We start from the raw sequence: 25,520 nt of genomic DNA, 5'->3' as shown, positions 1-25,520 counted from the left end.
CTCCCCTCTAAGGGTCCCCTTGGGCCTGGATGTGGGTACTAAGGACACAGTCCATCCTCTGCAATGGACCCAGGGAGAGAGACCCACACAGGTCCTGAATCAGGCTCAGCGGTGGGTTCTAGGGTCCGAAACATTTGGGGAGAGTAATGAAGAAAGTGGGCACAGGTCCTGGGTGTGAGCCCAGACAATCCCCTGGCCAGTGGAGAGCAGAGACAAGGGCCGGTGTTTGTGGGCAGGGCTGCCCAGAGGCCATTTGCCTAGGCCCATGGTACAACTGGCCTCAGTGTTAGACTTCCGCATTGTCGGGAAATGAGGCTAAACACACAGTTAGAGATGCAGAAAGATGAGGCTCATCGCTCTGTCCTGTTATTTTTAAAATGTCGGGTGACCACACAGCCTGCAGTGAACCATGAATTAGCATTTTAAAAATAAACCCTGTAATTATCTTATGATCACTATAATACGCTGGCTTTGTGTTTTTTTACGTTAAAAAAGTTAACTGATTAAACACAAAACTTAACATATGCCACAATTTCTGGAAACCCATATTGGCATTTCTTTTTAAGTATCTTAGGGGCTTCAAAACCCAGAAATGCTGGGGATGGCAGGCGGGAGGGTGGGGAGAGGGGGTCCTTGTGCCCTGAGACACCTCCCATCCACAAATGCGTTTTAGGAAGGAACGCACATGGTACACTGGGGGGCTGGGGGCTGAGCCGACCATCCCCCAGGGAGGTCAGACAGGTATTGAAGCCCTCACACCACGTGGACTTTCCATTAGCTGGTGCTTTACTGGCATCAGAATAATCCAGTCTTGCATTTCCCCAGAGAAGCGCAGAGGAGAGGAGAGGAGAGGAGAGGAGAGAGCTTAACGGGAAGCACGACACAGGAGCAGGCAGGGCAGGAAGTGAGGAGAGGGTTTCCAATTCCCATTCTGCGGCCTGTCTGGCTTCCCAGAATGGCCGGTGATGAATGGGCCTATTAAATGAATCTCAGAGTCTGAAATGAATTCAAGAAGGCAGCACTGGTGGCTCAGGCCAGCCTGGCCTTGATCACCAAGCACTGACAGCTTCATCTGGGGGACTGGAGAAGTCCCAGCCCAGTGCACACAGACAGCCGTATCCATGGGAAGACCCCAGAGGCCATCCTGGAGGCGATGCCCCAGGAGGGCATCTCCTCCTGGCCCTTGACCTGCTTTGCTCCTGCCCTGAAAGATGGGGACCGATGATGGGAAGGGTATGGTCCAGGCTGGACCACCTGCAGGCCTTCCGTGCTCAGAGGACATCTCTGGAGCTGCCTGTGTGAGTGGAGATGGTAGTGCCTGTCAGTGGGGAGCAGACCCCATGGCGCCCAGCCTGGGGCTCACCATCCTGCATTGGATGGAGAAGCAGAGAGGAAACAAGTTCTCATGAGGAGATACCTGAAGGAGCAAAGTTCTGAAGGAAGTAGGCAGGAAGCTAAGTCAGGGGCTCAGCACAGGGTTTGACCCTAGAATGGTCCAGAGCCACCTCTAGCAGGTAAGAAGCAATAAGCCCAGGGTAGTATTTCTCATCTCAGGTGCTTTTGCCCCCAGCCACCTACCCAGGAAACACTGGGCAGTGTCAGAAGGCATTTTTGGACTACTATGACGAGGCTGGGGATATTACTGACTAGTAGGTGGGGCCAGAGACGCTGTTAAACATTCTACGATGCACAGACAGTCCCTACAATGAAGAATCATCTAAGACCAACGCCAATAGTGCTGTGGTTGAGAAACCCTAGCCGAGTCTAAGAGCTTGGTCTCTGGAGGCAGGTGGCCCGTGTCCTGCTTTGGCAAGATTCTCATATGACCTGGGTAGCCTTGGTCAACGTATCTAAGCCTTGCTTACACCATCTGTGAAATGGGGGTACTGACATGGTTCATGTGATTGCTGTGAGGTGAGGTAAGAAGATGCATGTGGAACACCAACCTACGGGCCTGGCCCCGGAGCAGAATCTCCGTGAACAGTATTTTCCCGACACGTGGGAAGGAGGAGTGGTTAGGTGAGGACAGAGAAACATTCCCAAGTTGACAGAAGTTAGGGGGCTGTGTTTTCCTTTAGGCAGAAGTGCAGCTCATTTCCTGCTGGTGGTCAGTTTCCATTTCAAAAATTCCCCCATGTGGGGAAGAATAAACAATGGAGAAGAAATAGAGGATGGGAGCCAGCCCTGCTGGCTGTTCTGTGATTAGGCAGCCACAATTAAGCAATGCCGAGGGCTGCTCCTGTCCTAGATCTTCCACTTTCATTGTCTATGTGACTCTCACAGCCACTCTGGGAGGTAGGTGCAATTTGATGGGAGGGGCACTGAGGTCAACGGTTGCTCTGGGCTACACCAGGAGCAGAGCCCAGGGTTGACTGTGAACGTGGGACCCCCTTGGTGAGATGGGATCCGAACCTAGCACAGCCAGGGCCATGGGCTGGCCTTGAACCTCTTAGGCCACACCGGGCATCACACTGGTTCATCAAACATGCCCTGGAAGCCCACTTCAGACAAGATGTTGGGCATGAACGGGTGGATTCAAGTGAACATTCAGTTTAGCTGACCTCTTGATGCACCTGTATAGCTGCAGGATCCCCCGAATGCACTGATCAGCTGTGCTGGGAGTCTTCATCACCCGCAAGGACAGAGCTGAGCCACACCCAGTTTGGGGCCCTCTAACCAGGGGAGGCTCTGGGACACGCTCCCCTCCTTTAGTGAAGTTGGCATCTTCAATAGACTCACTCTGGAGTCTTCGTTTCCAGTCCATCCTGTCCTTTCCTCCCACGCTGTGAGAACACACCCAGGATGTACTGTGTTGGGCCCTGGAGTGACTGCCGGGGCAGGAATCCTGGCTCGCCTGTTTATGAACCCCCAAACCTGGATGATCTACTTAACTCTGCGCCTTGGTCTCCTCCTCTGTGAAATGAAGGTAATAGCAGCCCCTTACATGGAGGGTGATGCATAGACATTCCAGACGGTGCTGGCTACAGACCAAGAGCTCAGTTACTGCCTGTTGGTTGTACTGGTGCAGGATGCCAACAGGAGAGATGGCCCTGGAGGTCTCCCTTTGGAAAACTGCCTTTGCTTTACCTCCCAGGAGAGACATTTGAGAGGCAGTCGTGCTGGGGCCATGCCCAAGGGTGTGCTGAGAAAGCTGGGGAGGAAGGGTGGTGTCAGGTGGGGAGTGACTGCTGGCAGCCTGTCCCATGTGGAGACTCATGGAGAGGCGCCAGTGTGAGTGTGGGTTTGGGGGGAAGGGCTTTGATCTTCATCTCTAGGCCACCCAGCTGCCTGCCTGAATCCTTCACAAGCCGGTAGCCTGAATTGTTGGGCTTCCAGGTAGGAGGACACATTGAAAAGCTGTATGTTTTCCCCATTTCTTTAAATTGGGATATGGCTATATTGGTACATCTGTCTTTTTCTATCCTTCACAAATATTTTTCTAGGGAATCCAATAAAATTGACAGGAAACTTATTACCCAGGAGACTCCTGGGGCTTCACATATTTACAAACTGATGGTGTACTTCTCTCACTCTCTACCCAAGGTACCAGGCTGCCATCATCTTGAAAACACACTCGGGTTAACTATTTTGTTCCCAAGGTTGACAAACAAGTGGAAAAAGGAAGGTAAGGCAGGGTGAAGGATGGATGGGGCTGGGGGTAGAGCAGGGTGGTAAGCCAGCATTGGAGCCAGAAAACAGCCACGGTCATATGGACTTCTCTCAACATCATGGACACCCACGTGCCCAGGGACATGCCACCTGGGGAGTGAGTGGCCAACTGGAAGCAGAATTCAAGGCCCCAGACACCCATGCTCTGCTCACCAGTCAAGGACCCCAGAACCCACCACCCAAATGACCTGAGCCCAATTCAGGACCTGCATGGATCTCTCTCCCTGGGTCCATTCCAGAGGATTGACTGAGTCCCTAGTACCCACACCCAGGCCCTAAGTGGACTGTTTGGAGGGGAGTGACCACATGGTGAGATGCAGGCTGGGAGTTCACAGTGGGGACAGAGGTGAGGTGGGAAGAAAAGGGGGCAGCCCAGGCTGGAAGGCAGAGCCGTGTGTGTCCCCGGGCTGGTACAGAGTCTGCGGAGAGTGGGCCTCCATTCACATTCTTGCTCAGTTCCCGTCGATGTCGGGTCTGCCCCTTCCCAGGTCCCTGACATGGGGTGTGACCTTGGTTTCCTTCTCACAGGGGCTGCCACTGGAAAGTAGCCAAGAGGAAGAACCTCATGCCGGCTATCTCCTGTCAAGGAGGAGCTGATCTCTAGTTTTAATATTTACAGCCTGGAGGAGGGGCCTCAGAGACGGACATCTTCTCCTGAGATTCAGTGGAATAAAAGGGCCCTGGAACCAGTTATGACTCGAGCTGAAGCAGCAGCAACAGCAGATGTAGTGTGGCGGCCAGGTTTTCAAATCCTGCCTTCCTCACTTCTTAGCATCTGACCTAGGATCATCTCTCCAGACCTCAGTCTCATTATCTGTAAAATGAGGATAATATCTACTTAACTGGGTTTTTATATCACTTCCTTGACATGGCCTCTCAGAGACAGAGAGGTGGGGGCAGGAGAGAAGGTGAGAGAATCCGGGGTCTGAGGGGCAATGTGACATCTCTGAATGGCCAAGGGGTAGGAGAAGCCAGAGATGTGGGAAGGGAGAGGAGGAAAGGAGGGTGAGTGCATTAGCAGGAGGGGTCGGGAAACAGGAGGAAGCTCAGGGAGTCTATGCAGGAAGGAGAAGCAGACACCGAAAGGAAGAGAAAGGTAACCTAAGTCAATCCCACAAGGGTGTACACTCCATGCACACACAGGCTCGAACACGCACACACCCAGAAACACATGCATGCACCCCCAGGCACACACCTGGGGGACCAGTCTGGCTGAAATAACTATGTGGATTTCTCTTCATGGTTTCAACACCTTCAGAATACTTGGACAGGCACCCCAGGCCTGCTGTTGGCTGTGGGCCCCGCTAGGAGAGAGCTGTGTCTAACCCGGCTTAGTCCCACCCTGTACCCCAGCACGCAGCCTGGTGCCCGGGGCACCACGCACACTCAGTAGGTGTCATCTGTTGATGAAAACTGAACATCTTCCTAACTCGTGTGTTCTTTCCATATCCCGAATTCGAACGGCTGCCGCACACACCCAACTGTTCTCTCTGAAGCAGAGAGGAGTGACAGCTTGGCAAGATCTTCTAGGAAAGAACTCTTTGCTCACTTGAAGACTGTTTTCGTGATAAGCCGTAGTTTACAACAGTGACAGCTCTTTCCTCTCCCCTTCCTCACTCCACCAGAATGTCAGCCAGAGGAGGGACCTTTCCTTCCCAGTTAAATGAAGGCCTGGCAGCATCTCCCTTGGCCAGGTTACAGGAGTAGGGGGGCGCCTTCCTGAGACCCAGAGAGCCTGTGGCTACCCGCTGCCACTTCTTATGCAACCAAAGACAGAAGAACCCCTACTCTGCTACAAACGGACAAGGCAAACTTCTGTTCCAGGGAGCGGGGGCAACGACATTCTGGCTGTTTGCAATCCCCCACGAGCAGGGCCCACACACAGAATCAGAAGAGAGCGATGCGCGTTACCTCCTCACACGTTTCATAAAACGCCATTGACAAGTGGTGTCATTCTCAGCCGCACTGCCACACTTCAAGCACAGTCAACACCTCTGTCTCCTTCCCCCTTTCCTGTCTGACTCAGGCAGCCCCCTCCCATGTCCTGCTGGAGCAGAGATGATTTTTGGAACAATCTCGGCAATCTGGAGGCTGGGGGTGTGATGCCTCAAGTGCCAGGCCAAGGCCGTGGGTTTTTGTGGCAGACACTGGGGAGCCATTGAAGGCTGCATGGGGATGGGGAACCATGGTCTGGTGACTACATGTTACTTGAGACAGTGGCCATAATCTAACACAGCGGTTCCCAAGCAGAGTGGTCTTGTCCTCCAGGGGCCTTTGGTAAAGCCTGGAGACAGCTTTGATTGGCATGACTGGTGTGTGTGGGGGGGATGCTACTGACATCCAGTGCGCAGGGACCAGGGGAGCTGCTAGATAGCCTACAGCACAGAGGATGGTCCCCACCACAGAGTGACCCGGCCCCAACTGTCAATAGTGCCGGAGGGCTGCTGATCTGGCCTGAAGAAGTGAATGCCGGGGCCGAGAACAGCTATTCTGAGGGGAGGAGGGCTGGGCTTTGCAGGAATGGGGGATGCGGGAGAAACAGGAGCCATGGGAGATGATGGTCAGGACTGGAAACTCAGAGCCTGGGATAGGTGACCACTCAGAGAGAATTAATGGGATGGTGCAATGGCTGGGGAGCCTGATAGGTGCTTGGAGCCATCTGATGGCTTGAATTTCAGAAGGGTTTGTCACGGCCGTGGACTGGCTCGATCGCCCGGTGTTTGAGAGGGAGAGTCAGCTAAGTGTAAACCCACCAGCCTCCATCCATCTCCTTGGCTTGCACAGCTCCTACTCCTGAGGATAAAACTCAACCTCTTCAGCTGGGAAAAGAGGCTGTGATGTGCCTCTTCCTCTCCGGCCTCACCTTTGTAGCTCCCTCACATTCCACCCCTCTGACTATGTCTTGAAAGGCACCCTGCCTCCCAGGCCCAGGGCGTGGTACATGCTGGACTTCCCCGCTTGCCCTTTCTCCCCTTCCTGACCCATGTGTTTTTACTCATCTCTGAGGACACCACTCCTGCTCAGGTCCTCTGGGAAGACTTCCCAACCCTCATGTAGAGGTTGGACACCCTTGCTCTGCACTTCTACAGCATCATGGACCAAACTCTCTCCAGGGCAGAGATTAGATCACAGTGGCTGCTGACTTGTTCAAGGAACATTAGATCCCTCGAGGGGCCACCAACGCCGGCCACTGTGCATCTCCACAGTCAGCAAAGAATGTACATGTTTGTTGAGTGAATCAATGAATGAATGAGTGAATTCACGGTTGGGTGAAGGCACTGAATTTGTGAATCAGTAAGACAGAGGAGGTTACTAAAGCTGAAAGCATGAATAAAATTTCCAAGAAACCACTCACAGAGAAAAGAACAGTGAATTGAAAACCTTGGTGAATATTCACCATAAGGGTCTGAGAGCTGGGGAGAGGAGACAGCAGTAAAAACAAGCAGTGGAAAGAACGGAAATGCAGGATAATTGGGATCACGCAGCGTCCCCAGAGCCAGGAGGGAAGTCACAAGATGGACAAGCTCTAGTGCATCCAGCAGGTCAAGTGCTACAGAGGTTGAGACAGGCTGTGAATGTGCCAGTGACTTTTAAAAGAGCTCGATCCTCAGAGGGCAGAACACTCACAGAGTGTTGATGAATCAGCTAAGGCACAAGGAAACCTTTCTGAGAAGGGGCGACCGAGGTCTCTAGACCTGGGGGAAGCAGGAGAGAACAGAGGTGGAGCCATAGGCCTGTGGAGGGCAGAAGAACGATGATCAAGGGACCTGCCCAGAGACCAGAATGGTGGACGATGGGAAAAGCCGTACCGCCACTGATGTGACTGCCTGGAAGACAGGGTTAGATCAGCAGGGAGACTCATAGAGCAGGTATTTCATCCTGGAGGCAGTGGCTTTTCAGTTTGCATCTTATACTTTTGAGGTGGCCATGCTGCCCACCCTGCCTGATCCAACCCACATTTACCAGCAGCAGCTTGGACACCCTTGTTCAACTCCTGTTAATTTAATGGTTAATCCCTAGAGGTGCAAAGTTGCCCGGGAAGGCATCTTAAGAGAAAGCCCATGCATTTGGAAACCTAGCAGAGTGAACCCAGTCCCAGAGTGAGGAGAATTGTGCTTCTCCTGTTCTGCTGCAGAGCTCCAGGTATAACTAGACACCTGGTTCATGCAAAAGCAGGAAGCAGAGGCCAAGCACGTTCATATGTTCAAGTATCCCCAGCCATTCAAGTAGTCCCAGGTTACTTTACCTGGGACTTGGCATCCTTGCCTTCAGTCTTGACACAGGGGCTTAACTTGAGGTTGGAGATCTCTTGGTCTTTCTGCTTCTGAGCCTCCAGGCACTTCTGCCTCTGTCGGATACTGCCCTTATGGATGGAAGAGTCCTTGGGCACCCTAGAGGAAGGCCACGGGAGGGATGAGAATCCATGGTTCTTAGGATTAACAGTAACACCAGCTGTCTGACAGGTCAGGCAGTGTCTGGAAAATGGCAGGGACATGTTGCCCTGGTTGCGTTGCAATGACTTGTACTACTCAGGGCCTGAGGATGGGAGAGGTGCCACTAGGAATGAGGCAGCAAGGAATGACTCAGGAGTCTGGAGCCTGGAATCAGTGAGTCCACGCCCTGAGGTCACACTCCAGAGCTCAAACCCCAGCAGTTGAGAAATACTGCTAGAAGCCAACCTCAATCCCTCATGCCACCAATGAATAAAATTCTCTCTCTGGTTTCCGGGATAAGCAGAGCCAACTGGTCTTTTCAGACCTCCATCTAGTTAAAACCCCTCATACAGATGGCCACGGGCAGTCCCTTCTCCAAACCAAGTTAGCAGAGGGTCTCTCTCTGCAGGCAGCAAAGGCTCAAAGCACAGGGCGGGTACCTGAGTTCTGGGTAGACATTCTCCAAGTACCACTTGAAGCTCTGGCATTGCAGGTTCTTCCTCAGGTTCAGTCTGCTCTCGATGCTGGGGGCGGCAGAGGCGGGGAGACATGGAGACAAAACACAGCTGGTTGGTGACAGGTACCAGCCACATGGGCCCAGGGGCACCCACCCTCCAGGCTGGGAGGTGCCCCGTGCAGCCCGTGCCCGCTCTCTGCACCCACGAATCTCTGGAGGGTGCTGGAGAAATTAACTAAGAGAGATTTTGAGAGCTCGAGAGAGACCTATGGAAACCCTTGGCAATTACCTCACAGTGGAGTGGTGATGACACCAAGGATTTGTGCTTTTACTTGGAAACAGAATTTGGGGGTGTTTTTACTTTTCATTAAAAACAAAGCTACAAGAATATTTGGTGTGTTGTTGATAACTCACTGCCAGGACTCTGGGTCTGCTTACTCACAAATCCCCCTTTGAATTCTGCTGTTAATATACCACCCTTATTCCCCCGCCCGCTACCCCCATCCCGGCCAAGCCAGCCTCAAAGAATTCTCTTCTTTAGCTGGTTCTGGGCTTCTGAATCACATATTTCAGTTCAGTTCAGTCGCTCAATTATGTCCAACTCTTTGCGATCCCATGAATTGCAGCACGCCAGGCCTCCCTGTCCATCACCAACTCCCGGAGTTCACTCAAACTCACGTCCATCGAGTCAGTGATGCCATCCAGCCATCTCATCCTCTGTCATCATTTACTGAGTACCTAGTATGTGCCAGGCATTGTGCCCAAGAGGGACCTGATGGTGAGCTTTCAAGCAAGAAAGACAGGTAATGAACAAGGTGCTCACAGCCCAGGGTGGATGTGGGGTGGGTGTGCAGGGGCTGTGGGAGCACCTCAGAGGTGGCCCCTTGCTTGTCGGGTTGGTGGTGGTTGGGTGGTGATGTGGAAGCTGGGAGGAAAGTGGACATTGTCTAGACAAACCAGAAAGAGGGTAAAATGGGGGCCCCTGGTAGTGGCAGGAAAACAGCAAAAAGAGATGAGTGCATGTGAAGAGGGAAGGGGTCTGTTGGTGGTAGCAGTGGTGCAGGTTAGAATGTGTGTGGGGGGAGTTGGAGAAGGGAGGTGAGTGATGGGAGAGGTGAACGTGCAGTCATAAAGGTCCTGTGAAATACCAAGGAGGAGCTTGGCCTTTATTTTCAGGGCAATGGGCTGCCACGGATGGGTTTGAAACAGAGTACAGTGTGACAGTATTATTCCTTTAAGAGCATCTACCGATGGTGCCAAAGAATTGATGTTTTCAAACTGTAGTGTTGAAAAAGACTCTTGAGAGTCCTTGGACTGCAAGGAGATCAAACCAGCCAATCCTAAAGGAAAACAGCCCTGAATATTCATTGGAAGGACTGATGCTGAAGCTCCAATACTTTGGCCACCTGATGCGAAGAAATGACTCACTGAAGACCCTGGTGCTGGGAAAGATCGAGGGCAGGAGGAGAAGGGGACAACAGGATGAGATGGTTGGATGGTATCACCAACTCAACAGACATGAGTTTGAGTGAACTCTGGGGGATAGTGAAGGACGGGGAATCCGGGTCTGTGGGGTCTCAAAGAGTTGGACATGACTGAGCGACTGAACAATAGCAACTGAAGGTACATAAGATTGGTGCCCAAAGCTGGGAGAGCAGTTAGGAGATCACTGTCGAAACCCGGTGCTGACCATGCTTTCTGGCAGGGGAGTAGGGTGGGATGGGAGAGAAGGGACAGGTTTCATTCTCTCTACTCTTCCACCAGTACACCTGATTTCCACATACACCCTGTTCTTCCTGGGCAACCACACAGAACCAGCCCTGCTTTCTCAAGCCTCGCCTCCTTCCACCCCAAAGACTGGACTGGGTGCCCTCATGATACTGGAACTTCTTATACAGCATTAACTGCATCTCCTCACCAGATGCTAAGTAACATGAGGACAGGAATGACATCTTTTGAAAAAGGCTAAATGTTCAGTATTTGCAAGAATCCAGACGATCAGTGTATGAGTGAGGCAGGATCTCTGGGACCTGGTGATTGTTTAGGTGTGGGAGGACAGGGAGAGAGAAGTCAAAGTTGACACTCAAGATTTCTGGTTTGACAACAGGATGAATGGAAGAGCTAAGGTGGGGAATATGGGGAAAGGAGCAAGTTTAGGAGCAAACAGGAAGAGTTCAGTTAGAACTCATTGAGTCAGAGGAGACTGGGGGCATCCAGGCAGAGATGTCCAGTTGCTATTCAGACATAAGGACTGGAGCTCAGGAGAGGTGCAGGATATGTTTAATCGCTCAGCTGTGTCCAACTCTGTGACTTCATGGACTGTAGCCCACCAGGCTCCTCTGTCCATGGGATTTTTTTAGGCAAGAATACTGGTTGGGTTGCCATTTCCTTCTCTAAGGGCTGGAGCTCAGAGGAGAGGTGCAGGAGAGGGATGGAAACATGCTTATTGGCAGCACAGAGGTGGCTGATGGCAGGGAAAACCTGGAGTAAGACAAGGGATTATGACAGGTCCTCGGGGAAGACCAACATACAAGGGTGGGCAGAGGAACCTGAGCTTGCAGAGTGGGCAGAGAGGGTGCAGCTTGCATCTCAGGATGAGAGCCAAGACTTTAGTTCTAGAAACCGAGATCAGAGGGGTGCCTGAAGGGGTTTGGGTGGAAGAAGACTCATATCAATGGAGTAATCGAGGAAGGTAAGGGTCCCAGGGGGCCATGGGTGGGCCAGGTGGGAGTGATCATAGGGGATGGAGGCCTTGGCCTCAGCTCACAGTCAGAAGCAGGGAAACAGGGAGCCACAGACAGCGATGTGGCAGCTCTTTCATGAAGCTTGGCTCTGAAGGAGCAGAAGACAAGTTAGGCGATGAGCAACGTCGGATTGAGGGAGAGTTCTTATAGTTTCTTTCCTTCTCTATTTTATTTTTTAAAACATATGTAAGATACAGAATAAATTTAAATACTAATGGGAACCATGCAATTGAGAAGAGAGTTGGGTGATCAGGGAGCGTGAAGGCACAGGGCAGGCGAAGTCCCCTGGAACAAGGGCTCCCACACTGTCTGCAGGTTAGAGTCACCTAGTTGGGGGGGCGCATCTTTTACAAATTCTACAGCCCAGGACACAGCCCAGATTCAGTCTACTCTCTGGGGCTGGAATAGAGGCAGCAGCAGTTTTTGAAGCTCCCCAGGTGACTGAGACTGCAGAGAGTCTGGAAACCATCACCCTGGAATTCTGCTCCTTGAGTTGAGGTCCTCAGGCCAGCAGCACAGCACCACCTGGGGCTCGTAGAAATGCACGCCTACTGAACCAACATCCACACTGTTACAAGATCCCCGGGAGATTCGTGTGCACATTAAAGTTTGAGAAGCTGAGAGGCAGGAGGAGATGAATCCAGGCAGTGGGAACTTGATCAGTGCTGATTTATGAATGAATGCAGGAGAGAAGAGTGCATCTGGGGAACAGGTAGAGGGCTGGCCTGCCGCAGCGGGAGGCACCCCTTATCCTTCCAGATAAAAGAGACAGGAGGATAGTGCAGGTACAGGGTGGTCGGGCTCAGGAAGCTGGTGCTGTCTATTTCATCCATAAAACAGAGGTGTCACATGCTGTGAGTGAAAGCAGAGCGGACCCCGCCGCTGGGGAAAATGGAAAAGGTACAAATGGAGGTTGAGGGAGAATGCCGGCCGGCAAGGGGGCAGGATTAAGAGCCCCGCTGAGGGCCTCCCTGAGCCGGATGGCCACAGAGGCTTAGCAGCACCGGCTGATACTCCCAGAGCTGTTCAGCAGCCTGCCCACAGGCAGGAAAAGGCACAAAGTCAGGTTCACCCAAGGTCAAGAGGGAGGCCTGGGAGGGTGGGTAGATGCCCAACATGGCAAGAGATTCAAGGACAACGTCTTTTAAGCACTCTGCTTACGCAAGAAAGTAGAACCCCAGCTGGAGGGGGAAAGCAGTGAAGAAAGGAAGGGTGGACGGACATGGCCAATGAACCGGAAGTTAGCTGAGGACTCAGAAGAAACACTGTGGGAGGCTCTGAGGAGAAGCGGAGACCAGCGTGGGCTTTCAGTTTCAGAAATGCAAACACTTTGGCAGGCTCGTGATTTAATCCACCTGGGAGTGATGGGCTCGATCGGTGGCGTGTAGGCTGCAAACATGCCATCTGCTCCACAGCCTTAGTACGACTGAGGGACATCAGATGACAAAAGCCACCAGTCGCCCCCTCGCAAAAAAGATGAATATAACATCAATCAAGTTGCCATTTTTCTCTACTCAGACCAGCCCTGAGTTGGGGAATGCAACATCACAAAGTTTGGGGGGATCAGACAGGTGTGTTTTGAGCTTTTCCTCCTATAATGGTGTGATCCATGGCAAGTACCTGAAGCTGTAGAAGCCTCAGGCTCCTTATCTGTAAAACAGGGGTAATTATACCCATTTCTCAGTTTGCAGAGGACTAGTGAGGCAACTCATGAAATGGCATCTGGCCCTTAACTCCTCTCCCTGTCCTCTTCCACCCACAAGAAGCTGGAGCCCTGCTCTAGAGGCGGTCTACACAGTACTGTTCCTCCTAAAAAGAGGAGGACTTAGGCTTCGGTAGCTGAGAGGGAGGAGGAGGAAACTCTAATCTAGAGGGAGCAGGGCTGCTTAGCCCAGCATCCCACCTTTCTGTGAAAAGCTGGAAATACCAGTCCACTGCACGGGGCATGGCTCTACCCACTGAGTGAATGGTCCAGGCTGCCAGGGTCTCCCACAGGCGTGGCCCACGGCCCTGTGCCCAGGACGAGGCAGGAGCAAGAAGGCACAGGAAGGGAGAACAGGCCCAGCCTTGGCCCTGGAGGGGCCTGGCGGCCAGCGAGACCCTCTCGCCTCGGGCCGGTGAGCTGGGGCTCTGGGCTGTCTGCACAAACCAACCAGGGGAGACACTTACTTGCCAAAGGGCCTCTCCAGGGCGAATGGCCGGGAAGCATAATAGTACTGCTTGTATTCATCCATCCACACTTCAGCTGTCCGCTTGGTGTTCCTGGGGAGACAAGGGGTGTCAGGGACGGGCTGTCTGAGAGGACCGGGGACATATCTAGGTAAAATACACACATGTGATGAGTGGGCAGTGTCACCCCCATGGGAGCCACCACGATCCAGTAACTTTATTCTCCCCAGGGTGCTGAGCCCACCAGTCTCCAAAGGGGCCTCTCCCCCAAGACACAGGATTCTAGTAGTCATGACATACCCTCTTCCCAAAAGGCACAGACCAGAGAAATTATACCAGAAATTGAACTTCCCACGGCTCTCAGAAAAACAGAAAAAAAGCCAGGAGAATCTGGCGTGCCCCTTTGGTGCCAGTACAAGAAGGAAGAGTGTTGACCATCTCACCTCTGGTCATCCGTGGGCTCCTATTCTAGAACTCTCCCCATCAGCAAAGGGCGCAGCACTCCAAGGGGGAAGCCAGTCACACACGAGATTTGCACCGGCCATGTGATTAGCTTGGCGCAGGTGTAAAGAATGAAGTAACCAAGCCATCCTGGTCAAATGTTTTCCAAGACTCTGAAGTATTTTTTTTTTTAAAATAGCTATTTGCAGTGAGTCTGACCCCAAGGTCACAGAAAAAGAGACAGACATGGAGGATGTTGTCACTCAGCTGTCAGGGACACCAGGGTACCAGGAAGAGAAGACATGGGAAAACAATCAGAAGCCTGAGCAGCACCTCCCAAGGCCTGAGTGCATGGACTCGGGGGTGTCACTGAGAGGGCATGGCCTGCCCTTCAAGCCCGTGGACCTGAAGGAGTTTCCAACACGCAGTCCAGCTCTTGGTGCACTGAAGACAGCTCCTTGCCGGCTCCCTCCACTGGCCTGACCATCAGCACACTGGACGCTGCCGAGACCACACTGCCCCAAGTTTTCCCCCAACTCCATTGGTGGCAAGCAGGGGCCAGTCTCAAATGCAAAGAACTTTCTAGAGCTTGAGGCTCTGCCCCCCACTCCCCGGCTGGCCCCCACTCCACATCATAACCCCTTGACTTTCCTGCACCAGGCATTCCAGCTCACCTTTCCCTGTCAAGACCCCAGGCAGCCCTGCCTTTGTTCTAGTCCCTGCTAAAGGGGTTCTCATGACCCTAACCTTCCCAGCATGAGGTCAGCTTTCTCACTGGTCAAGCCTATAGCTCCGCTACACCTGTACACACCCACACCTGTCCACACGTGCGAGTAACCGAGGATGAGAGAACCCAGAAGAAAACACTGCAGGGGAAGAAAAACACTCAAAGAGGTGCTCTGCTCCGCCTGCCCAAAACGGACCAAATGAGGGAAAAAGGGCAAAGGAGGAATAAATGGGGAGTGAAGTTGTCAAGTGACAAGAGGACTAGAGAGAAGGGGAGAAGAAGCTGGAGGAAAAGATGAGCAGCAGGAGAAAAGGAGGTACAGAGTTATTTTTAAAGAAGAGGGAAAAGGTTGAAGGAGAAGAAATCATGAAAAGGAGACGGGTATATGGAGGGAGCGAGGAAGCAAGAATAGGCAAGTGGGCATCGCTGGGTCACTGAGACCCTACACCTTCGACCTTCCCAGGCAGGAAGCGGCGAGCCCCAGGAAAGGAGCCCAGGGCCTCAGGGACTACGCCAGCCTGGCCGTTTCTGTGCACCTGCGAGGCCGTGGAGCAGTCACCTGGGCTGTATCTACTTGTGCCTCCCCATTCCCGAATGGCCTTTCCCCTGGTGACCCAGCCTGAAGGTGATCCCTGCAGATCCCTGCAGGGGATCTTCTAGAACTCAGGGGCAAAAATGGCTGCCCTCCCCCTGCCCCAAAGAATGCCCAGAGCCCTGAGCCCCACAAGAGGGTGCTGCCCAGTGACTCGAAGCCCCTGAGGCCACAGGCAGGGCCTTGACAAGCCTGGGAGAAGTCAAGGGTGGAGAAAGGCCTCAAGGCCTCCGGCCTGGACCTGGATGGGCAGGCCTGACCTCTCTCGTCCAGGCTGTGGCCCAGCAAGCATAGCATGCAGCCCTTGTCCATTCACGACACCCGGGCAGCCGAACCTACCGGAGAACCTGGCACAGCCACAGCCTATCACCAGAAAAGCCCATGGCCACTGCCACCCCCGGGGAACCCCAACCCACAACGCATACTCACTTTATATATGTGTTGGCGTTGCCATCTGGGAAAATATACGGGTGCTTCTTCCGGAAGACATGGCCCACTCGGCTGCAGGGGACAATCTCCAGGCTGCCCCCACACATCCATACCCTGAAGGAGATTTCTGCAAGACAGCAACGCCCCCATCACTGCTCTGCCTCCTAGACTGAGCAGCACAGGACGGCAGCACCGAGACACCAGGCGCCGGGGAATCCCAGGTCCCAGGGCAAGGGGAGGGCTGCCAGCAGCCTGCCTAAGGCACCGACTCCACAGCCAGACTGTGTGCTCCACAGGCCTGCTACCTCAGTTTCCCTGCCCACCACGAGGATGCTGATAACTCACACCTGGGAGGGTGGCTTGCCTTAACAAGGAAACTGGCGGACACAGGGGAACACATGGAGGGCTGTGCTTGCGCCTTCGGAACACTCTCAGGGGCCAGCAGGGTGGGGCCTCTGTGTGATGCTTTGGCCTGGAACAGAGGAGCCCAGGGACTATGAGAGAACTGCTTTTGAGCATATGGAAGGTTTCAGGGTGGAATATGGATTAGACCAGCTCCTATGACCCTAGAAGTTCAGAACCAGGACCAAGGAGAAAGACTTCCATTAGAGACTATGGGAGAATTTTCTGCTGGTCAAGGTCCAGATAGAAGGGGTTGTCATAGAGTTAGTGCATTTCCCACTCTGACAGGCTGGCAAGCCACATGGCCAGGATGGGACAGATAAGACCAGTTCCCAGGAGGCTCCTGGACAAGGTGTCAATGCCAAGAGGCCATTCTATCTCCTGCAAGGACATCTCTGAGCCATAGTCAAGAGCTGTGAACAACCATAGAAAGTGCTGGAAGCCTCGAAGCTGTTGCTGGGGTGCTCGCCTGGGTAGGGATTTGCACACAAACCCCTTTTCCCCGGTTGGCTGCTGTAGCAGGGACCTCGGGGAGGCGGGTGAGGTAGAGTCAGCAGAGTTGGGTGGGCTGAGACCATGCTGGCCGGTGCCCTCCTCCCTTGAAGCTGCTTCCTGCAGGCTTGGAGCAGTGGTCCTGCCCGAGAAGGAAGTGGTGCTATACCAGCAGGGTGGGAGAGGACCCCGTCACTGCCTTTGTTTGGAACCGCTGAATGCTGTCAGGGCGTTTCATTACCGCTTGTAACTTTTCTACAAATGGTGCAGCCTTTCCTGACGGCACCCAGAGCAGTTGCCCCCCTGCATCCCGCTGGATATGCCACCAGTGGGAAGAGCCAGTTTCACATCTGGATGCCTGCCTGGGCCATGCTTCTATAGTCAAGCTGAAGAAAGAGGAGTTTGCTTCAGGAAACACTCAGGCTGGTGTCCACGAGCAGGGACCAAGGATGTGGGTATTCTACTACTGCCCAGCACATCTGATGTGCCCCGTCCCTCCGCACCTTGGGCCCCACCTTCCTAGGTTTCCTTACCAGGGGGTCCTCTCCCTCAGCCTCTGTCCCTCCCATGTCCTGCTGTCTTTCTCCCTTCTTTTCAACCCTGCAAACAAGTGCTTGGACATAAATTCTTCATCCTGATCCTCACCTGCTCTCTCACCCACTCCTTGTCCCCTCCTGACTCCTGCCTTGTGTCCCTGGGAAAGTTGCATGCCAAGCTTCCTCGATACCTGTCTCTACCTGCCCAGGTGCTCTCCCCAGCAGGATAGAGCTCATTCCCAGCTTGCTCAGATTTCCCTCAGAGCGGAGGCAACGTGGACACTAGGGTGAGGAAGGGACTTCTCAAGATTGCTGCCAAATGACGGCAAGAACATAGGGTGGGGAGAGACTGGTAGAACTTGGCTTTGGGGTCAGCGGCCCTGAGTCTGCAGAAATCTACTAGCCCCATCCCTGGGGAAACCTAGTTGAGCCTGGGCTTCTTCACCTATCAAATGAAGATCATAAAAGAACACCACAGGATTGCTGTTGGTATCACTGAAGTGGAACTTCGAGAGTAAATGTGAAAACTCTTAAGTGCGATGGAAAGCTTGGTGACACAAAACACTCCTCTAAAGCCAGTCTCTTTAAGACATGGATGCCAATGATATCACCCCCTTGTGCCCACTTTCAACTTCCTAGACAGTTCACAGCTTCCTGCTTCTGACACAGGAGGTGCTTGAAATCTGTGGACCTAACACTGGAGATTTTGACTCCCCACAAAAGTCAATAATATATGGTAACCTGGCGTTTGGCTGGGGCACTGGTGGAATCGTGGGCCCCAACCTGGTGTTTGTGGGAGATGATGAGTGAGCTTAGCTGATGGCCAACATCCAGCTCTCCACCTTGTACTGATGCTCGGAGGGGCGGGAGGGCTCAGTGCAGCGAACTGTGAAGGTATGTGTGTGAATTTAGTCCCCAGGGCTAAGCTCTACTGGACTCCAACCAACTTCTCTCCAGGATCTCAAAACAGGGTTCGCTCTAGCTCCCAGAAAGGAAAACCCTCACACCCCTCAAAAGTTGAGATGGAGGCCTTGCTTATGGATATAACCTGTGAATTTTGTGCAAGCTTTCTTCCAAAAATATGCATACATTTCTGTGGTCTCTTCCTTACTTGCATTCAAATGAGACATATGTCCCTCCTCATTTGCAGAATGAATCCCTCCAACCTATGCAGTCTCCACACCCTCAGCTCCCACTAAACCTGTTTCCCTGTGCTTCCTTCACCCACCAATTTGCTTTGCTCTGAATCTATTGCCCCCCCCCCCGCCCTTCTCCTCTGCCACCATCGTGCACAGATCCCCATCTCAGGAAGTACTGACCCCTGACCCTGGTCCTTCTCTACCTTCCATCTGGGCTCCTGGCATTCTCCACCCCAAGGCTCTGGGTCTGAGTGCCTTGCTGTCCCTGCTTCCGCATCTGGCCCAACCTTCACTTGATGCTGAGGACTCATTCCCATTCTGCCAGCCCAGCTCTCCTCTGGCCTCCAGGACCAACTCCCGTGGCTGCCTCTGGCTCTGTCCAGATGCACTGGATGCCCTCAGATGCAGTACATCTTCTACCCATCAGCTTCCTCTCGTAGCCCCCTGCAGCCTGCCTCCTCTCCTCCACCTCCAAAACCATCGTCCCTGCTTGTTTTCCTGTGTCTGTGGTTGAAAACGTCTCAGTTCTGCAGGCACAAGCCATGGGAGGAAAGGACCCCTTCATTTACTCCTGGGCTGGGCTTTGCTGGGTCTTCTCTCAGGCAGTAACTTATGAGTTGTTACAAGCCCACTCGTGGTTGTGGATGTTATTTTTCAAAGCAGAAGCAGTCCTGATGGGACTGCGGGCAGCTAGCATTCAAAGCGCATCTCCCCAGGTCCAAAACTCCTGCCCCTGCCCTGATCCCACCTCCCTCAGTGTGAACACCCACCATCAGCCAATACTGCTGCAGGCACAAAGATACTGACTTCAGGGCACTCACAGATGAACAAGAGAGGCCAATCTATAACCAGCTGTCCCATTTCTACCTCATCTACTCCTTCATCCACTCCTGACAGTTGCCTGTCTCACCTCTCCTTCTGGTTAACTGATGCCCCCAGAGCCTGCAGTCTGAGATGCAGTAAGAGCGTCTCTGCTCCGGAGTCCAGAATGTTGTAACCAAGATGACCTGAGCAGCGTGCCTTGCTGTACTGCGGCCAGAGTCAAGGCAGTCTGAGTGAGGAAGCTTAAAGTGTTCAGAGAGGTGTAAGGATGTTTGGGTACCACAATGTGAAGTATTTAAGACCTGGGACATCCCTCTAGTTATCCTACGCATATCTACACCACGACTGCAGGATAACGCTGTGCATCCTCCCAGGACGGGGAGCCAGGCCCAGTGACTCACAGGTTTATGCTGAAGCCTCTGGGAAAGCCTTGTGATCCCAAAGCCCCAGGCAGTGGGGGCCATAGACCGAGGCACAAAGCAGCGGGCTCTGCAGGTACCGCCCTGATCCTCCACATGTCAGCAACTCCTGCAAAGTCATCACTTTCTCGTGTGAAGGAGCAAAAAGACAATGTAGGGAGTTTGGGGGAGGAGGTGGTTCTTGCTGAGTCAGCACCCGCATAAACTCCCAGATGACAAATGTCATGCAGACCTAAATCCGCTCTGAATTCCAGGCAGGGAGATGTGTAATTATTCCATCCACACTGGGGGTGCTGTTACCTTATTTTCTTTAAACTTCAGATTAATATTTGGGAAGAAACTGCCCTCCTCACCCTCTCTCTGTTCTCAGCTCTTCCCTTCTATCTCCACATCGACCGATCAGTAGCTTTACCAGTGCTCATAAAACCCCAACCCTTCACCAGAACCAATGTCCACTGACAAGCCGTGATGGTGGACAGGAGTTCAGGCGAGAGGAGACAGCTCCCTCCCCAAGAATCACACCAAATCCTCTGCCACTTCTCAGCCACACAGGTCAAGGCTGGAATTTCCTTTGATAGCCTGGTTTCTGGACAAAGGCAAAGGGGGCATTAGATTTGCTCTACTTAAGGCAGTAAGCCTGTATTAAGTGGATCCTCAGGGACTGTACACAGATATCTTTTATCTAACAGCATCAGCCACTTAGCACTGGACAAAGTGAAATCTTGTGAGGACAAAGGGATTGGGGTGGATCAGATCAGATCAGTCGCTCAGTCATGTCCGACTCTTTGCAACCCCATGAATCGCAGCACACCAGGCCTCCCTGTCCATCACCAACTCCTGGAGTTCACTCAGACTCATGTCCATCGAGTCAGTGATGCCATCTAGCCATCTCATCCTCTGTCGTCCCCTTCTCCTCCTGCCCCCAATCCCTCCCAGCATCAGAGTCTTTTCCAGTGAGTCAACTCTTCACATCAGGTGGCCAAAGTACTGGAGTTTCAGCTTTAGCATCATTCCTTCCAAAGAAATCCCAGGGCTCATCTCCTTCAGAATGGACTGGTTGGATCTCCTTGCAGTCCAAGGGACTCTCAAGAGTCTTCTCCAACACCACAGTTCAGAAGCATCAATTCTTCGGCGCTCAGCCTTCTTCACAGTCCAACTCTCACATCCATACATGACCACAGGAAAAACCATAGCCTTGACTAGACGAACCTTTGTTGGAAAAGTAATGTCTCTGCTTTTGAATATGCTATCTAGGTTGGTCATAACTTTCCTTCCAAGGAGTGTCTTTTAATTTCATGGCTGCAGTCACCATCTGTAGTGATTTTGGAGCCCAGAAAAATAAAGTCTGACACTGTTTCCACTGTTTCCCCATCTATTTCCCATGAAGTGATGGGACCAGATGCCATGATCTTCGTTTTCTGAATGTTGAGTTTTAAGCCAACTTTTTCACTCTCCACTTTCACTTTCATCAAGAGGCTTTTGAGTTCCTCTTCACTTTCTGCCATAAGGGTGGTGTCATCTGCATATCTGAGGTTATTGATATTTCTCCCGGCAATCTTGATTCCAGCTTGTGTTTCTTCTAGTCCAGCGTTTCTCATGATGGGCAGAAAGAGACAGTTGCCCATAAGTCCACAGAGACAAATGCGATGACAGAGATTTTCCTTTCAAAAAATCTTTACGTTCTTTGGGCCACTTGGCCAGAAACCTCTGTTTTTATTTTTTAATGAGTCCACAGACTTGAGTAGAAGCAATCTTATTGAGCCACAAAGGATAGGCTTGAACCTGTGAGCAAAACTGTGCTTCACATCACTGGGGACAGTCAGGGCTGCAGCCAGGCTCCCGACTTCTGAGGGGTAAGCACAGGCTCACCACGGTCACCACGGGCCATCCAGCGAGTGTCATGGCACACACCCTTTACCTCTCCACCATGCCTCTGGAAATGGGTGGTCTTAAGGGACCGCACCTGGGCCTGGGGCTTAGCAAGCAGCCCCACCTGGGGGGAAAGATGACTTTTCATCAGACCTGGATGCTCTTCTCAGATGAGGCCACTTCTCTTCTCCTGAGCCCCTGAACCTGTAAAGGGTGAGGCCGAAGAGAAAGCGGGAGGGATCCACTGTCGCTGCAGGTCTGACAGGGCGCTCCTCTGACAAGCCTGCTCACGCAGCCCAGAAAGGAAGCGGGCGGCCCTGGGAGCTTAATGGTTTCCACTGCTGCCCTAACAAATTACCACACCAGCCTGGGGGGGCAAGGGTTGGTCAGGCCCTCTGCCAAGGGTCTCCCAAGGCCAAAATCAGCAGGATCGGGCTCCTGTCTGGGGGCTCTGAGGCTTTCCAGTTCACTCAGCTTGTTTGCAGAACCCAGCTGCTCACAGTCGTGGGACTGAGGTCCTCTCTTCCTTGCTGGCTGTAGGTCAGGAGCCCCCTTCTTCCTTTTGCGTGGTCCCTTCCTCGTCACACCTGGACGATCCTTCCCAGGCTGTGAATCTCTCAACTGCTTCTGCTCCATCTCCTCTCTCTCCAGTCAAAGAAAGTTCTCTGCATTAAACGGCCCACCTGATTAGACTGGGTGCCCCCAGATAATCCGGGCTGCTGGCCTAGCTTAGGATGCAGTAGCCATCTGCAAACTCAGTGAGGGAAAGTAACTTTTCCAGGGACACGCAGCCAGGGACGACCACAGGATTCACAAGTAGGCCTGTCTGACCCCACAGCCCATGTTGACACACACGTGACCCTCCAAGCCTGACACAGCCTAACATCCCTGACTACATTCTGGGGATGGGGGAGGTGGTGGTGGCGGCTCCTCTCTGGGACCCACCTCGTCTCTCTTTCCTCAGTATTGTCTGTTGTATCTGCTGTGCTTTGGAAACCACCCACCTCCATTTTAAATCCAGAAATCCCATATTCTCCCCTCATATATGTACCAAGGCCTCCACTTTGGAAATGTACACCTCTTCCCACCATGCACGCACACACACACACACACACACACACACACACATACACAGAGACACACACACATACATGCATGCATGTGCATACACACACACACTTCTACTGGGCAATAGGTTCCTTTCATCTCTAAAGATCAAAAGCTAAAGTGAGTAGATGTATTAGATATTTTTCATGTATCCTGTGTTATGCAAATTGGAGTTTAAACATCCAATATTAATGCAAAACAACTTCTGGGGGAAAAAAAGGCTAAAAGCCACATTTCCCTAAAGCCTTCTTCTATGCTGAACTGCAGATGTAATTATCAACACTCTTCAGTTCCTCTTAGAAATGCTTTGTGGGAATAATGGCACCAGGGTTGGCTGCTTGAGTGCATAGCAGGGCTGGCATTCAAGTGGCTGCTGAGGTCGCTCCCAGACGATGAAAGTGAGATGGGCGGGTGAGGCAGCATCCCACTGAGGATGGTCCCAGTCACCCTGGCTGGAGCCTTGTCCAGTGATCTCATGGGCTTTTGTGCTGTGAAATCAAATCAATGCAACAAAAGCAACCACATCTGAAACACACAAAAATTTCATGTCTTGGGAAAGAAGAGATATCTCTTCCTGCTGTTATTCCCCACAAAAAGAGATATATGGATCAAAGGAACAGAATGAAGAGCCCAGAAATAAACCCACACACCTATGGTCAATTAATCCTCAACAAAGGAGGCAAGAATACACAATGGAGAAAAGATAGTTTCTTCAGTAAGTGGTGTTGGGAAAGCTGGAGAGCTGCATGCAGATCAATGAAGTTAGAACACATCACACACAAAAATAAACTCAAAATGGCTTAAGGACTTAAGTATAAGACATAGCACCATAAAACTCCTAGAAGAGAACATAGGCAAAACATTCTCTGCTATAAATAGTACCACTGTTTTCTTAGGTCACTCTCCCAAGGCCAAAGAAATAAAAGCAAATACAAACAAATGGAACCTAAGCAAACTTATAAGCTTTTGCACAGCAAAGGAAACCACAAACAAAATGAAAACACAACCTGTGAACTGGGAGAAAGTATTTGCAAACAATGTAACCAACAAGGGCTTAATTTCCAAAATATACAAAAAGCTCATATAACTTGATATATAAAAAAAAAAAAACTCAATCAAAAAAGGGGCAGAAGACCTAAACAGACATTTCTCCAAAGAAAGCATACAGATGGCCAACAGGCACATGAAAAGATGCTCAATATTACTAATAATTAGAGAAATTCAAATCAAAACTACAGTGAGGTACCAGCTCACACTGGTCAGAAAGGTTATCATCAAAAAGTCTATAAATAAAAATGCTGAAGAAGGGGTGGGGAAAAGGAAACCTTCCTACACTGCTGGAAGGATTGCAAGTAGGTGCAGCCACTATGGAGAACAGTATGGAGACTTCTTAAAAAACTAATAATAGAGCTATTATATGATCTAGCAATCCCACTTGAGGACATATATCCAGAAAAGATGGAAAACTCTAATTTGAAAAGATCATGCATTCCACGTTCACAGAGGCACTATTCACAATATTCAAGACATGAAAACAATGTAAATGCCATCAATAGACAAATGGATAAAGAAGATGCGGTGCATATATGTACATACATCTATATACAGATAGAGAGAGAGATGTATATAGATATAGATACACATAAGGAATACTACTAAGCCATAAAAATAGAACGAAATAATGCCATTTGCAGCAGCATGAATGGATCTACCAATTAACATACTAAATGAAATGTCAGACAGCAAAAGACAAATATCATATGACCACATATCATAGATGTGGAATCTAAGAAAATTATACAAATGAACTTATTTACAAAACAGAAATTGATTCACAAACATAGAAAACAAACTTATGGTTAACAAAGGGGAAAGTGGAGAGTGGGGGAAGGATAAATTAGGAATTTGAGATTAATATCTATACATAACCATATATAAAATAGATAGCCAAAAAGGACCCACCATATAGCACAGGGAACTATATTCAATATCTTACAATAAGCTATAATGGAAAAGAATCTCTAGGTATATGTATAACTGAACCACTTTGCCGTATACCTAAAACTAACACCGAGCTTCTGTGGGTCGTGGCTCAGACAGTAAAGTGTCTGTCTACAATGTGGGAGACCCGGGTTCGATCCCTGGGTCGGGAAGATCCCCTGGAGAAGGAAATGGCAATCCACTCCAGTATTATTGCCTGGAAAATCCCATGGACAGAGGAGCATGGTAGGCTACAGTCCATGGGGTCGCAAAGAGTTGGACACGACTGAGCGACTTCACTTCACTTTTAAAATTAACACAGTATTGTAAATGAACTATACTTCAATTTTTCTTTAAAAAAAAAAAAAGCATTGCTTTTTCTGGCTTGTAAAATGCTATAAAAAAAATGTCCAGAAATGACTTTTAAAGTGCTAGGAGCTGGCTCTAACAAATGGAATGTTGGAATTGGGGGAAACAGTATTTCCTGTGATAGCTGTCTGCAGGGTTCTTTTGTGTGTGTGTGGTTTAAAACATTTTGTGATGATTATAAAATGTCTCTCCCACACCTCCCCTGAAGTCTCTCTCTACTTTCCTGTTCCAATCAACACTTGTTAATGCCAGGCCACTGGGAAGCCAACTAGAGGGGATCACCCTGGATGTGAGCAGATGTGTGCCAACATTGCTATAGCGAGATGGTACTGGTAGGCTGAGGCTTCCCAGGCGGCAGTAGTAGTAAAGAATCTCTCTGCCAGGGCAGGAAACATAAGGGATGCGGGTTCGATCCCTGGGTCGGAAAGATCCCCTGGAGGAGGGCATGGCAATCCACTCTAGTATTCTTGCCTGGAGATTCCCATGGACAGAAAGTCTGGTGAGCTACAGTCCGTAGCGTCACACAGAGTCAGACATGGCTGAGGCGACTTAGCACAGACGCACTGGTAGGCTGGACCAGAATGTGACATCATTGAAAATAACATGCTGCCTGCATCTACACGTGGCTGCCGTGGTAAGGAAGGATCACACACACTTTGTGAGGGTCCACAGGGCAGAACACGGCCCAGCAGATGGAAGCTGGGCTCTGGTTTGACTTAGAAGA

At 51.2% G+C, this 25,520-nt stretch overlaps 1 protein-coding gene across 2 annotated transcripts in view; it reads right to left on the bottom strand.

Moving 5' to 3' along the window:
* The window catches only part of GALNT14 (polypeptide N-acetylgalactosaminyltransferase 14), a 215,704-nt gene that overhangs the window by 3,867 nt on the left and 186,317 nt on the right, over window positions 1-25,520 (bottom strand). For both annotated transcript variants that reach the window (XM_027555741.1, XM_027555742.1), the window contains exons 10-13: window positions 15,662-15,788; window positions 13,473-13,565; window positions 8,543-8,626; window positions 7,916-8,060 (exon numbers count right to left, since the gene is read on the bottom strand). In XM_027555741.1, coding sequence (XP_027411542.1) covers window positions 7,916-8,060; window positions 8,543-8,626; window positions 13,473-13,565; window positions 15,662-15,788 — 449 coding nt within the window. The remainder of the gene's footprint in view (window positions 1-7,915; window positions 8,061-8,542; window positions 8,627-13,472; window positions 13,566-15,661; window positions 15,789-25,520) is intronic.

The sequence above is a fragment of the Bos indicus x Bos taurus genome, chromosome 11 (assembly GCF_003369695.1).
Source record: "Bos indicus x Bos taurus breed Angus x Brahman F1 hybrid chromosome 11, Bos_hybrid_MaternalHap_v2.0, whole genome shotgun sequence".
Classification (NCBI taxonomy): domain Eukaryota; kingdom Metazoa; phylum Chordata; class Mammalia; order Artiodactyla; family Bovidae; genus Bos; species Bos indicus x Bos taurus.
The sequence above is the reverse complement of the archived record's forward strand: the minus strand, read 5'-3'. Positions and strand labels throughout refer to the sequence as shown.